The sequence below is a fragment of the Macrobrachium nipponense genome, chromosome 39 (assembly GCF_015104395.2).
Source record: "Macrobrachium nipponense isolate FS-2020 chromosome 39, ASM1510439v2, whole genome shotgun sequence".
Taxonomy (NCBI): Eukaryota; Metazoa; Arthropoda; class Malacostraca; order Decapoda; family Palaemonidae; genus Macrobrachium; species Macrobrachium nipponense.
This window is the reverse complement of record NC_061099.1, coordinates 24,958,786-24,973,785: the sequence shown is the minus strand read 5'-3', so window position 1 is coordinate 24,973,785 and position 15,000 is coordinate 24,958,786. Positions and strand designations below refer to the sequence as shown.

The 15,000-nt window shown below is 35.8% G+C and overlaps 3 protein-coding genes across 3 annotated transcripts in view; 1 reads left to right on the top strand and 2 right to left on the bottom strand.

Moving 5' to 3' along the window:
* LOC135210223 (uncharacterized) overlaps positions 1–1,782 on the top strand; it is a 3,732-nt gene extending 1,950 nt beyond the window's left edge. Inside the window, exons 3-4 of the mRNA XM_064243066.1 lie at positions 1–58; positions 424–1,782. The exon at positions 1–58 is cut by the window's left edge and continues 97 nt beyond it. Coding sequence (XP_064099136.1) covers positions 1–58; positions 424–561 — 196 coding nt within the window. The 3' untranslated portion in view covers positions 562–1,782. The remainder of the gene's footprint in view (positions 59–423) is intronic.
* A 52-nt stretch (positions 1,783–1,834) lies between these two features.
* Positions 1,835–4,562, bottom strand: LOC135210224 (low-density lipoprotein receptor class A domain-containing protein 3-like). Its single transcript, XM_064243067.1, has 3 exons — positions 2,968–4,562; positions 2,614–2,742; positions 1,835–2,386 (listed from the first exon to the last, which is right to left on the bottom strand). The coding sequence occupies exons 1-3, from the start codon at positions 3,014–3,016 to the stop codon at positions 2,226–2,228; spliced, it is 339 nt and encodes a 112-aa protein (XP_064099137.1). The 5' UTR covers positions 3,017–4,562; the 3' UTR covers positions 1,835–2,225.
* Positions 4,563–6,651: 2,089 nt separating this feature from the next.
* The window catches only part of LOC135210218 (location of vulva defective 1-like), a 47,932-nt gene continuing 39,583 nt past the window's right edge, over positions 6,652–15,000 (bottom strand). Inside the window, exons 33-41 of the mRNA XM_064243054.1 lie at positions 14,090–14,285; positions 13,451–13,521; positions 12,683–12,898; positions 10,961–11,133; positions 9,930–10,103; positions 9,462–9,592; positions 8,241–8,422; positions 7,461–7,622; positions 6,652–6,944 (exon numbers count right to left, since the gene is read on the bottom strand). Of these exons, the coding sequence (XP_064099124.1) occupies positions 7,478–7,622; positions 8,241–8,422; positions 9,462–9,592; positions 9,930–10,103; positions 10,961–11,133; positions 12,683–12,898; positions 13,451–13,521; positions 14,090–14,285 (1,288 nt within the window). The 3' untranslated portion in view covers positions 6,652–6,944; positions 7,461–7,477. The remainder of the gene's footprint in view (positions 6,945–7,460; positions 7,623–8,240; positions 8,423–9,461; positions 9,593–9,929; positions 10,104–10,960; positions 11,134–12,682; positions 12,899–13,450; positions 13,522–14,089; positions 14,286–15,000) is intronic.

The following is a 15,000-nucleotide window of genomic DNA, read 5'->3' as shown; positions in this document are numbered from 1 at the left end:
CAAGAGCAGAGGACACAGCTGCGATGCATCAGCTCTGCTCCTCGACTTTCAGAATGAGGTAAAGTTCGAAGGTTTTCTTTCCCGAAAGAAATCTTCACGGTGTTTTTGATAGGTTTTGGAATGATGAGTATGTATTTTCAAAAGCCTGTTCATTCATAACCTCTATCAGGAACGCTTTATCATGTAGTCTTAAGTAGGACTAATGAGTGTGTTTATAGGCCTACTCATTTACAACTTCTACCAGGCTAATCAGTGTTTCCATATAGGCCTACTCATTCAGAATCTTTATCTGGTATACTTCATCAAGTAGCCATGCCAAGGTCTAATAACTGCCTTTACCCTTCTGTATACGCATAATCAGTTAGCAAGAACCTAGACCTATAACTTAAAGAGACGACTGTAACTTTCCCCCTGTTCCTTCAGATATACTTCGACAGCTGCCCTTGTCAGAAGCAGCTGACCTGCGCGAACTTGCATTCCAGCTCAATTTGCGTCGACACAGAGGCCCTGGACGAAATGATCATCGAGGCTAGACCTTCGCCTCAACCTGTCAAACTATAGATCGTCTTATACACTGTTCATCATTCGGAGAATGGTGGAGTTTCTAAGGAGAATCGGCAGGAAAAGTTGCAATAGAACACCCTCTTGAGCTGATCAACGCCTGGTTTTAGTTGTGGTTTAGTTTTTTTTAATACGTTTCTCTCTCTCTCTCTCAAAGAAAATAAATTATGATTGTAGAACATTTGTGACATGGAACAGCCTTTCTTTGGCATATAAAATCTCCCAGAATTTGTACCTTTCGAAGGGAGCCACACTGTTATTTGGTAATTCTTAGCTTTTTGAAAGTTATTATAATAGTGGCGGTTATCAAGACAGAATTAGTAAAAGAAATAATTGAATTCGAGTATATTCTTTAGGTAAAAAAAGGCAAGATAACTCTCTGAGCAGTGCTCTATACAAATTGTGAGTCTAGGGTTGTGGTTTGTTTCATGGTATTGTATTAGAAATTTTACCAACCTGTATCTACAAATTTCTTTCTTTAATCTATGATTTAGAGGTATAATTTCCTTAACTTGTCACCTAGTTAGTTATTTCTTACCTAGTACTTTCTGGGCATACAAAAATAAGGGCGAGGGTGTTTTGTCTGTTGTAAGTTTAATACTTGTTATATTGTGTTGTTTAGTTGCATCCTCTGATAGAATTTGCAGGAAGAGTTTGTTTGGGTGTTAAGGAAGCAGTCAAAATTAGTGTCTATATTTTCCGGCATAAAAACCATTATACAGGATTTTGTAATGTAAGGACTATTCACCTTGATAAGCTAGGTTCAATCTGTGTCTTCTTCTTCCCAGTTTAATCTATGAGTTTCAGTCTATGTAATGTTTCACATTATACCTCAAGCTTATCCAAACACTTCAATAGATATTATGATTCTCTGCTAATTAAGAGATTCCTTTCAATTCTAACTCGTGGTTGAAGTGACAAGCGTCTGTTGTAACGAACACTTGATTAAATTTCCAAATACTTTCAGGACTTAAGTTTAAATTTGACACAAACTGTTATCCTCAATGGATGCCCTTTCTTGTAAACAAAAATATCCTTCGCACGATTGTCCTACCTTGAACAGGCTGGGTAGTAGGACTAGTTAAGGATAAGTGGATCATTACAAACAGAATCTTTTCACTAATTCTTAGCCATTCGCCATCAACCAACTTCCTGTAATGTAATGAAGACGTAAAAAAACAAATCTAGTTTTCTGCATCAGAAATAAAACTTCGCAAACTTGGTCTACGTTCATTAGCCAACTGATTTAAGTGTACAGTTTGTAAGTCGTGTGAATTAGCTTAAAAGATTAGTACTATAATTTAGATATCAGCTAAGAAGTACCGTTTAAGCTTACAAAAGTCTATAGGCAGACGTTTGCACGTTTTATAAGTGTATTTTTGGCACTATTTAGTAATCTTAAACCCCCAATGTGTGGTTTTTACAGTATTAATGACAAAACATTTGTTGTCACACTTACGAAAAAAAAAGCTCTCAGCTCAGTGAAGTATAGCTAACTAACGTTAAACTTTTCATGTGAGCTTGAAACTATGCAACAACGTACATAAAGGTTTAAAAACAGCACAATTTTGTTAACGGTAGCCACAGAGCGTCCTTGAAAGCAAACAGAAATGTACAGCTGACTCAAAAGTATTTTCTTCAGTGGGTGTTCTGTTTCACTAGGCCTACGGCCTACGGGTTTCGTTCTTGGGTGGACAGCCGACTTCGTCGCTTCCAGTAACGCAATCGTAGACTCCGTCGCAGACCAGGAAGTCCGGTATGCAAAGGCCGTTGGCGCATTGGAAGTATCCTTGAAAGCACTCTTGTAACTGAGATGTTGTCAAACCTGTTTGAAAGACCGATAGATATTATTGTTGTACGAGGAAAACTGTATTTATATTCTCATCTGTCACTCGCTGTTTCTTATATCACAGATCATTATGCTACTTACGAATCAAGGCTAATTTGGTCTTTTCAAACCATTGTGAACAAAATGTTCTACAAAAATTAACTCGATTATCTCTAGTTTTCTCATATATGGTTTGTACAATCATAAAATGAACATAGGCCTACCACAATCCAACTCATCGTAGCCTGTAGTGCAATCGTAGACGCCATCACATACTAAGTAGTCTGGGATGCATAACCCTGTGTCACACATGAAATACCCGGGCATGCATTCTTTGGGCAGGCTTAGGGTACCTGGAATGAATGGTATTTATACAAATACGAATTTTATCTAGCAAAGATAAATCATGTTCGAATAAATGTTTCTAAGTACATACCGTTGACATATTGGTCACACTGAGCGGTTTTTGTAAAAGCTTTGATAATTAACATATTAAAATAGTATAAACTTCTCTTTGGTTATGAAATACAGTAATTTAACATAAGAAAAAGACTTAACTGTCTGAAAACCCCACTTACCTGTCAACCAAACGCATAAAATGGTCAGAATGATCGAATTTTTCGACATGTTTCTTTGAAATTTCAAACGTCGCCGTAGATCTAAGCGAGCTTCGTGTATTCTACGAGCCTTCGACACTGAAAGACTGATGAGTCTATCTTTCCTCTTCTTTAACGTCTCATCTTTTTTTTTTACCGTGAGAAACAGAAGGCTCCAAATACCTGCTGTTTTATAAGTAACTATGCAGCTTAAGGCGAAGAGGAATAGATAAGTGATGAAGGTATTACGTATGTATGATATCTACGGTATATAGTTGCCAATTTATGTTACTTTGTTATCAGCTCGTGCCAACAAACTTTCCTCACCTCTCTCTCTCTCTCTCTCTCTCTCTCTCTCTCTCTCTCTCTCTCTCTCTCTCTCCTGAATCAAACCAAACTGCTGTCGACATTTACTGAGGACTTAGATTTTATCATTCCTCTTGAAATATATGAATTTGAGTTACGTAACTTATTTCGATGATGTGTCGGTCTCACGAAAGAACTCTATGGGAGGCCACCAGGTGTAGGCCGTGAGAACATTGGTGTATTTTTCTCTGTTTCGCATCCTATTTAAATTGCGTATCTCATTAGCAGTAATTTAATATTATGTACTCACACACCACTTGATACCTTCATTAACTTATTATTCAATTGTGATTACTTTTAATGCCGATTTTAAGGAAAAATATTCTGGGAATCGTAGTAATATTTTAGTCTGCGCCGTCGCGGTTTCTTCGCTCGAAATCTCCGAAAATGGACGAAATTTTTTAAAGCATTATGGGAATACCTAATTGTATTGCAATCTTAATAATATGAGTTTGCATAAATTTACTGTCGACATGATACCATGCATGAGTGTCCATGAATAATAAACTACATAATTCATACTAAAATTCGGTCCAAACATTGTTACCGCGATATTTACCGACGAATGTTTGTTACATACCTGAACGCTTCCGTTTTTGTTTCTTCCGATCGTAGTTTGTTTGGTTACCCCCTAGGATTATGGGTACGAATGGCTTAAGTATTTTAAAACGTTTTTTGCCATTTTCATCTGGAAATGTTTGCAATTAAATCAGTAATAAAGCCTATTTGTATTTTGGTTTTATGTGTCTTCCACTCTCCAGTTAGTGGGATTTTGAAATTCAGAAGCTGCTTGAAAAAACCGGTTTGCGCCTTTGTGGTTTCAGACTTCACTTGTTCGTTACGGTTTCTTTAGAGCGTTTGTGTGACTTGTTCGTTGGACTATTTAGGTAGTGTAGCTTAATTTAACGCTGATTTCCATGCTTCATAAAGATAGGCTATTACTTTTCTTGAGGAGCATGTAGCACTACATAATTCTTTGGCCTACGCTCAGTTAACTTACAGGGAAGACAAGACGTAGGTCTCATGATAGTGTGAGTTGACAGTTACTCTCCTGGAAGGATGCCGCCTCCCAGCATGGGAATTACTTTTGTTTGTGAATAACAGGATTAGTAAGCGTTTGGAATCACCGATGTGTCATTAATTATCTCGACGTTTCATCAAAAGCAAGAGTTGGCTTTTGTTTCAAGTCGACTGAATATGCTTCCTCTAACGACGAACCAGATAGAAGGAATACCCGAAAACATCATGGAGCTAAAAATATCAGAAATAGCAAGCAGAGGTAGATTAATAGTGGCCAAAACTATACCAGGAAAAATAAGGAAAGCACACAGGACATTAATCCACTACGCACCAGCATCGATAATGCAGTGTCTATTCAATGCGTTGCCAGCTCATCTGAGGAATATATCAGGAGTGAGCGTGGATGTGTTTAAGAATAAATAAGCTCGACAAATATCTAAGCTGCATCCCAGACCATCCAAGATTGGAAGATGCAAAATATACCGGAAGATGTACTAGCAACTCTCTGGTAGACATTAGAGGTGCCTCACTCTGAGGGACCTGGGGCAATCCGAACAAGATGTAAGGTCTGTAAGGTCTAGTGTTGACGTCGAAATTCGACGAAGGAAGGTCTAAGTTCTATTTTGGCTTTGAGGGAGATTGAGAATGAATGTAAAATGCTCTGTATTTGTGCATTTTGTTAATTCCATGTTTCTACAGCATCTCTAAAATTATTTATTTGCTAAAGAAAATGAATATCAGAAATTACATTTTCAACTCCAAAGGCGATTATATTTTAATGATAAAAATTGTCCCTTATTTTCCCACTCAACTTTTCCTTGGCCAACATATTCAGCAGTCACAACTTCAAAGGGCTTTCAAACTCTCTCCTCAGTGTCTGTAGCTTCTTTTCACCATCACCAGTTAATAATCAGTCCCTATGCGCTTGAGGGATATTTTTGGCTTATATTTCTGTTATTTATAAAGGTTGCTTGAATGTATTAATTAGTATATTATATCTTAAATACTTGCTAGTGACTTGCCATTTTTTATCAGCATTGAGGAATTAATGTTGGAGTAAGATAGAAAAAAAGGTTACAAAAAATACACCATATATTTTTTAGTATATTAATTTTTTACCAGTCAAGGAGTTTTTCCACAAATCATGTAACTTCAGTACATAAGAAATTATCTACTAGCATCGAAAATATTGATTAGATATATATTCATATGTTAATATATGCATGTTAACGTTTTTCCTCACTTATTTCACGTAGACATAGATTTACAAATTACACACACACATATATATACTTTGTATATATATATATATATATATATATATATATATATATATATATATATATATATATATATATATATATATATATATATATATATATATATAGTATATATATATATATATATATATATATATATATTACATAAAGACAAGTAAAATTCACCATTTGGTATCGTATTTGATATTTATCATTTGATTGATTGCAAATACATAGCTAAGGCACTTAGATAAGGCATATTGTTTGAGCTGCTTGCATTGTTTTGCGTTGTTCCTGCAAAGCTGTCTTTTAGGTTATAGCGATATTGTTTCACGTTATACTAATATTTTGACATTTTACCGTCAATAAAAAGGTGAAGTTGTTACGAAATAAATTTGAAACAGTTGTTAACGAGGTAATTAGAATAAATATATAAATATGTCTATATATATTTATATATATGCACTTATCATATTGTTTCTATATATGTATATATAAAGATACATATTTATAGACATATCTGTATATTATTGATATATATGTATGTATATATGTATACATATGAATGTCCTTTATTCAAATAAAACAGTATAATATGAAGATAAAAGGCCCATAAAACACTATTTGAACGTTGCAACCATATATTTCGAGCACTTCCTTCTGTGCTCCTGATCACTGGTAAAATATAGACATAGGATGTCTTACAAGAGTTTATATACAAAGCATATGTAGGTGTGGGTCACTAACAGACTTACTGCCACACCTACATATACTTTGTATATAAAATCTTGTAAGACATCCTATGTCCATATTTTACCAGTGATCAGGAGCACAGAAGGAAGTGCTCGAAATATATGGTTGCAACGTTCAAATAGTGTTTTATGGGCCTTTTTATCTTCATGTATACATACATACAATATATATATGTATATATATATATATATATATATATATATATTATATATATATATATATATATATATATATATATATATATATATATATAGTGTATATGTATGTATGCATATGCGCTTAAACAGTATTGTTTCACCGTGAGTTTTCTCGCATAAAAGTCGACGTGAATAGCAGAAACTTTACTAATGGAACTTTGAATACAAAATAGACTTAAGTTCTGTAATGAGATTTAATTTAGTTCCATGTTGTCCCAACTTCACATCTTTAGCAAGGTCTCCAGCAACGTACGTTGCTGTGGTCAAAAAAAAAAATAATCAACATAAATAAATAAATAATAAAAGTAATTAATTTCAAGTTGTTTTTCAAGAGTTGTTTCCGTGAAGAATCAAATGGCCATTTCTGAAAGGAAAGTGGATAGAAAGTTAATTTAGAGCAAAGAAAGTTAATTTACTGTTAAGAAAGTTAATTTATGGCTGATGCATCCGTTTAAGTAGAAAGAAATTTTTCGTAATCTCATTTGTCTCGATATGTATTGCAAAGAAAATTAAATACATTTACTTTTTTTTCCTAGAACAAAGAATTTTATCAAATACATAACAAGCACATATAAGAGTGCTATGGTTATTATTATTATATCATTATTAGAAGACAAACCACCATTCATATAGAACAAGCCAATCACAGGGGACACTAACTTGAAATTCAAGCTTCCAAAGAATATCACCATGTTCATTTGAAAGAAACTACAGAAGCTAATAGGACATACAGAAAGGTGAGATCAGTTATTAGAAAAGAAAAAGATATACAAATGAATAAATCAGTCAATAGACGAATAGATAAAACTATAGACAAATGAACGAAATACAAGATTAGTCCTATTTGCACTGGATCCTCAGGATTCTTTAGTTAGCCTACCCTGAGATCGATCTCGATCATTGAGATGGCCGATACTGCGACTTCTCCTGCAACTCCCCGTACCACCCTGCTCGTACGGTGTCGTTCTGCGACCCCTTCAGCCCCTCCTTGCCTTGCTGGAGTTTCCCGCCGAAGTACATTTGGTCCAGGAACTGGACGAACCTGAAGGGACAGCGTACAGTAGTTATAGACATGTGGGTTGGGCGCTTGTAGAAGTATAAATTCGTACAGTTGATTTTGATGCTTAATGTTACTTGGTCATGTTTGATGTTTGAAGTGACTTGCGATCCTTAATGTTTGTATTAACTTGATAATGTTTGATGTTTAAAGTGACTTGGTTATGTTTAATGCTTGAAGTTAGTTGTTGATGCTTGAAGTTATCACAAATACTTTGCAAGTTTAAAGAAGGACTGTAATTTTGGTTAAGTAATTCGATTGCAATTGAGATATATATATATATATATATATATATATATATATATATATATATATATATATATATATATATATATATATATCATATCATATATATTTCCATAACCAAAATCAGCCTTAATATTTATTGACGAGTCGCTAAATAGAAAATCTTGCCAGGAATGGATGGAAGAATTAACGTGGGTAAATCATTCAGAAGTGTCGTAGACAAATACAGTACAAAGATAACAAAGAGCTTAACGTGCGAATGAGTGAAAGTACGAATGAAATAGCAGATTCATCCATAAATAAACTTGAAAGATGCCCCTATGAATGAATGAGCAAAACAGAAGACTCCAGACTCACTTGTCGACTTTGTCCGGAAGTTCTTTGACATTATCCGCATCCTTGGACGGGACAGTGACGGCCGTGGTTTTCAGAGGGGCGATTTGGACAGCCTGTTGGATGCCCAGCAACGCCTTGAAGCGTTCCAGGATGAAGGGCACGAGGACGTAGTCGTCTGGCTGCTTCTTCAGGTCGTGCTTTATCTGATGAAGGGAGGGAGGAGAAAAATTGGAGTTGATAGAGAATGAATTGTTATTATTATTATTATTATTATTATTATTATTATTATTTTGTTTTAAAGATTCCACAATAATACAAAGTGTGAAAAGTCCGTGTATGATTTTGAAGACTTTACAGAAAGCTTTCGAACCCTTCCCTGGGTTCATCTTCAGTCCAAATGAACAATAAGTTTCCCTATTATTATTATTATGTTTTATTATTATTTATTTATTCGATTATTATTATTTATTATTATTATTATTATAGAAAGGTAACGGGAGACACTTTGTGCTGAAGGAGATATTATTATATTATTATTATTATTATTATTATTATTATTATTATTATTATTATTATTGTTGTTATTATTATTTTGGTAAAAGACCCTCTTTTAGGCAAATACTGTTAAAAAGAATGGCAGAATTAAGCGAGTTGAATTTACAAAATGGTTTTTTCGATTTTCCTTACAATTAGCTTCTCAGGCTGAGAAGCGAATTGTAAGGAAAATCGCAAAAGCAATACATAAAATCAACTCGCTTAATTCTGCCATGATTTTTAACATTATTATAATTATTATTATTATTATATTATTATTATTATTATTATTATTATTATTTTGAAGAATATCGTGTTTGTGAAAGGGCACTGTGATAAATATTTTCCAGGTAGTGTAGAGAATATCATTCTCCTGGGATGAAAACATGACAGTAATTTCAGATGATAAATGATAATTATGATATCAGTTATAATAATTATGGTTTACTTGAAGTTATTGACGATTACCATAACAATTATAACCAGAATCAAATAGTTTAGCTAATATATGGGATATATGCGCGTGCGTGCGTATGTGTGTTTGTGCAAAGATAAGACACTGATAGCAGGTTAGATGGCATGGAGGTGGTGTGGTCATGTGGGAAGAATTGGATCATTTTTGTTTTGTAATGCAGATGATTTGAGAAGAAATAGGAGTTGAGATTCTATGAAAGGTGGGCTTGAATGATTGGCGTAACCTAAGCCTACCTCCTCGAACGATTTGATGATCACAGTCAGCAAAAGATTGATAAGGACCCACGAATTGCAGAGGACGAAGATGAAGAACATCATGGGGGTCAAGCTGTTGGCTTCTTTCATCTCGTCGAAGTTGAATTTACCTGTTGGTGGGAAGTTGAGATTGAAGTTCATTTCGAATTCTAGTCTGTGTTCAGGATGAAATGACTCGTGAATGATTCTTCGCACCAGAAGTAGGACACTGGGATAAGGAATAAAGAAGAGCAAAGGATTCCACAGCCTTCCTTCAAAGAAGAAGTGAAAGGTTTCTCACGCTTTCTTCGAGCGAGAAGGCATAAGATCCCACAGCCTTCTTTCAAGCAAGAAAGCTAAAGATTCTTTCGCCTTCTTTCTTTAAGAGAACGGCAAAATACCAAATATCAACAAAGATCATTACATCTCATTGGTAATAAGAGTGTCTCTCTCTCTCTCTCTCCTTACCTAACATCATGCTGAAAGCAGTCTCGACGGTCCCAATGAAGTTGCTGAACTCGACGAGAAAGGCTGAGAGGAGGAGGAAGAAGAGGATGGAGAACGCCACGAAGGAGACGCAGAAGGCGATCATGAACCCTTGCAGGTCGTCCCAGCACAGGGCCAGGGTGGCTGACAGCACGCCTGTGGGACGAGAGGGATGGAAAGGAGGCCGTGAGTATATCTTAATTTAACTAGACCACTGAGCTGATTAACAGCTCTCCTAGGGCTTGCCCGAAGGATTAGATATTTTTACGTGGCCAGGAACCAATTGGTTACCTAGCAACGGGACCTACAGCTTATTGTGGGATCCGAACCACATTATTTCGGGAAATTAATTTCGAATCACCAGAAACAAATTCCTCTGATTTCACGGTAGGCGAGCTTGTAACCCACTCGTCTAACGAGGAGCATGCAGTGAGATAAAATTAATGATTTGCTGGTTAGCAACGTTTTCTATTCACTGCTGTTTCTTAGGTAATATTAATGCTGTTTTCAATTATAGTTTCTCAGTACCAGTAAAACAACCTCATGCTTTTCTTTAGGAAATTTAACGGAATTTTTTGAAACGTTAAAGAATCATATGCAATTTCTTGGAGAATTAAATGTTAATTTGATCAATTTACCTATATATCCAGTTATTTACCTATCACTTAGAAGAATTTGTTTATACATCCCTTAAAAAGAAACCATTCACATTCACTTTATAATTTATTAACTCTTCCCTGTAGGCATTACGGGTTTTTTTGCAGCGTCCCTTAGACCCTTGGCTGCAACCCCATGCATTCCTTTTACTGAACCTCCATTCATATAATTTCTTCCACCTTACTTTCTCTCACCTTCTTGTTATAACTGTTTCATAGTGCAATTGCAATGTTTCCTCCTGTTGCACCTTTCAAACCTTTTACTCTCAATTTTCCTTTCAGCGCTGAAGGACCCCAACAGAGTAAGTCTCATTTTCTATGATTCTCTACATTTTCTATGATACCCTGAACCCTTACCCATTCTCTTGTTGAACCTGAGCAACTTGATGAACTTGAGAGACCCGACAAAGACGATGAAGGCGATGATGTATCCGTACATTGCGTCCAGGGATGCGGCGTACTGTAAGCTGACATAGCCGTTCCCGAAGGTCCTGTTGAAGATATCGAGGACCTTGCTCGTCGCAAAGTACCTGGAATGCGAGATGGTAGGAGGGTTTGATTGATTGCTAAGGAGCGGATGTTATGATGGTTTTGTGACAAGATATATATATATATATATTATATATATATATGTATGTAATATATATATATATGTATGTATGTATATGTATATATATATACTATATATATATATATGATATATATATTATATATATATATATATATGTGTGTGTGTGTGTGTGTTTACATACATATATCAGAAGACAGGAGCAGCAGCTCGGATGTTACACGATGGGGAGTTCGTCCAATGTCGATCTATTTTCATACATTTACTTAAAGAGCCGAGGTTTCACATAGATTGATGCATTTTCTAGGCTGAGAGAGCGGCTAGGAACAATAAATACTTGTATACATAATGTGAAAGGCAAAATGTATTTCTCATCTTATTTATATATGAAACAGAACAGAAAGCAAAAATGAACGAAAAGGGCGAAAGACAAGTAACAGCAAAGGAGCACAGAGTAACACCTACCCACATTGGTAGCGAAGGCTAACTAGCGTCAAGATTAACATAGCAAATGAAAAGGACACACGGGGGTAAAAAACAAAAACATTAGGCAATAAACAGCTGTGTTGACGATGATTGGTTGTTGAGTGTTGGAATGGACAGTTTGATCGTTATGGATTCCAGTGTACTTCACTTCGCTCTTTTCCCACAGTTTTAAAGTTGCGGGAAAAGTGTGAGGTGGAGAGGAACTAGCCACTTTGGAATCCGTAACGATCAAACTGTCCATTCCAACACTCAACAACCAATCATCGTCAACACAGCTGTTTATTGCCTAATGTTTTTGTTTTTTACCCCCGTGTGTCCTTTTCATTTGCTATGTTAATCTTGACGCTAGTTAGCCTTCGCTACCAATGTGGGTAGGTGTTACTCTGTGCTCCTTTGCTGTTACTTGTCTTTTCTCCTTTTTGTTCCTTTTTGCTTTCTGTTCTGTTTTATTTATTAATAAGATGAGAAATACATTTTGCATATACCTTTCACATTATGTATACAATTATTTACTGTTTTTAACCGCTTTTTCAACCTCGAGAATGCATCAAGCGATGTGAAACGTCGGCTCTTAAATAAATGTATGAAAATAGAACGACATTCCATGAACTCTCCATTGTGTATATATTATAATAATATATATATATATATATATATATATATATATATATGTATATATATATATATATTATATATATATATATATTATATATATATATATATATTATAAGGTTTATTTGCCACGAAGGAAAAAAATGAAAAAAACGAGTTGGCCGAGTACTTTCGGTCTTAAAGGGTCCGAATAGGACCGAAAGTACTCGGCCAACTCGTTTTTTTTCATTTTTTTCCTTCGTGGCAAAAAAACCTTTATTTATACATAGCATCACGTTTTATATACTTCGTGATAAAGTTATTCATATATATATATATATGTATGTATGTATATACATACATACATACATATGTACACATACACACCATAAACCAACGAGACTCCTTGACACTCCCAAACCCTGCCACATTACCTGAGACCGTATAAAATCATAGCACTGTAAGACGCTATAATAATGGCTATCTCAGCGTAGGACCAGTAGCTGGTGAAGTAGGCCCGCTTGTCCTTGCAAACGAGGCTGATCTCTCTGTAAGTGTAATACAACACGAACAGGACGAAGGACGCCTCGCAGATGATGACGAACAGGCCGAAGTTGTCGTGGTGTTGGATGAGTTTGATGCCGTCGAATCTGGAGGAATGAAATGGTGGAGGAATTCAGTTTATTTTTTATTTTTTTTTTAAGTTCTCATTTGTAATCAAAACCAGAAATTGAGATTAGTACGACAGGAAATGGTATGGGTGGTATTATGCAGAGGTTCAATTTTTGGACCTATTGAAATTGAGATTCTTATTATGACAGGACGTAGTGCTTTCAAGTTTATTATTATTATTATTATTATTATTATTATTTGTCAAGGACTGAAATTGAGAATAGTGTGGCGGGAAGTGGTGCTTTCAAGTTGAGAGTCTTATTATTATTATTATTATTATTATTATTATTATTATTATATTATTATTATTATTATTATTGAACCAAGGAACCCCTATAACGAGGCTATACTATCGAGAATTAAAAGCCGCAGCGCTGTTAGAAATATTTATCATCAGTATTATTAATGAACCAAACAACATTATTATTAATATTATCATTAAGCGGGTGAGGCCAAGCAAGATCCACACGGATTCTATTATTATATGATAATCGTTATAATGCGCGACTTTGCGATTTGCCAAATATTACCTGTATGAAGGAGTAATTCCGCCCCCAGGTGTGAACTCGGCCATTATCCGTACGGTGCCAAAGAGATTTACCTGTAGAAAGATGGCAGAGAAGTACAGTTACTGTTGGCTGTCACTTGTAATGGTAAAGATTGTGAGAAATCAACACAAAGTAGGGACAGTCGATTGGCCATTATCCGTACTGTGCCAAAGAGATTTACCTGTAGAAAGATGGCAGAGAAGTACAGTTACTGTTGACTGTCACTTGTAAAGGTAAAGATTGTTATAAGGAATCAACACAAAGTAGGGACAGTCGATTGAATTTCTTTTTCTAATTTACGATACTCTTAATGTTCTGGTAAGCAGCAGTAAAAGATGACTGAGAGAGAGATGTGGGGTTATGTAAAGACAGGCAGACAGAGAGGGAGGGAGAGAGAGAGAGAGAGGGTGGGGGATGAAAAGACAGACAGAAAGAAAGAGATAATATGAGTAGTCAGTTGCGTGTGTGAGAGAGAGGGAGATAGTCAGTTCTGAAAGAGAGAGAGGAGAATTATTAGTCAGTTTTCAGAGTCAGAGAGGTGGGGAAGGGAAGAGAGAAAGAGAATATCAGCCAGGAACCAACCAACAACCTGAGCAAAAGCGAAGAGGTCCCTCCACACACCTGAGCATTGTAAGAGGAGAACTCGACCAAGACAGCCCTGGTGCCTTCATTGATCCACTTGTGCTTCTGCAGGTAAGTGAATCTGTCCAGGATGGATTTGCTGGATCCCTGGAGACGGATGACGTAACCACCTGCCCCATACCAATCTCTGCTGCCCCAGACGGGCATGCTGGCCAGGGTTAGGGCGCTTGTGTGCCTGTAAGGTCGTGGTAGAACTTAAAAATGGGCTTGCGTAACATTAGGTGGTGAATTGATCCACGGAATTAATTTTTTGCTAGAATTTAGAAATTGGCATTCTTGGGCATCAGGTGTTAAACTGGTCTGATGATTGGTTTGCTCATGTTAGTCTGGCGTTGCAATAACTTTGGTCATTGATGAATAAATGAGTATTTTGGCTGCGAAAGAATAATGAAAAATGGAAAGAAATCTCGATAAATTATACTTCATGATCCTCAGATCTCTCTCTCTCTCTTTCTCTCTCTCTCACAATAAATAAATAAATAACCTGTACCTCATGATTCACAGATGTATACTCTCTCTCTCTCTCTCTCTCTCTCACTCTTTCTCTATAAAACTTGTACTTCATGATTGCAGATGTGTCCTCTCTCTCTCTCTCTCTCTCTCTCTCTCTCTCTCTCTCTAAATAACTTTATACTTCATGATTGTAGATGTTTCTCTCTCTCTCTCTCTCTCTCTCTCTCTCTCTCTAAATAACTATAACTTCATGATTGTAGAGTGTCTCACCCTCCCCCCTCTCTCTCTCTCTCCAACTTTATACTTTATGATTGCAGATGTGTCCTCTCTCTCTAAATAACTTTATACTTCATGATTGCAGATGTATCCTCTCTCTCTCTCTCTCTCTCTCTCTCTCTCTCTCTCTCTCTCTCTCTCACTCTTTCTCTATATAACTT

What these genes read in the sequence shown, in the direction of transcription:
- LOC135210224 (XM_064243067.1), bottom strand. Translation starts at nt 3,016, where the DNA reads ATGTCGAAAAATTCGATCATTCTGACCATTTTATGCGTTTGGTTGACA. An exon ending in TTTATGCGTTTGGTTGACAG is followed by an intron (nt 2,743 to 2,967) that starts GTAAGTGGGGTT and finishes CATTCATTCCAG; the next exon opens with GTACCCTAAGCCTGCCCAAA. An exon ending in CTACGATGAGTTGGATTGTG is followed by an intron (nt 2,387 to 2,613) that starts GTAGGCCTATGT and finishes TCTTTCAAACAG; the next exon opens with GTTTGACAACATCTCAGTTA.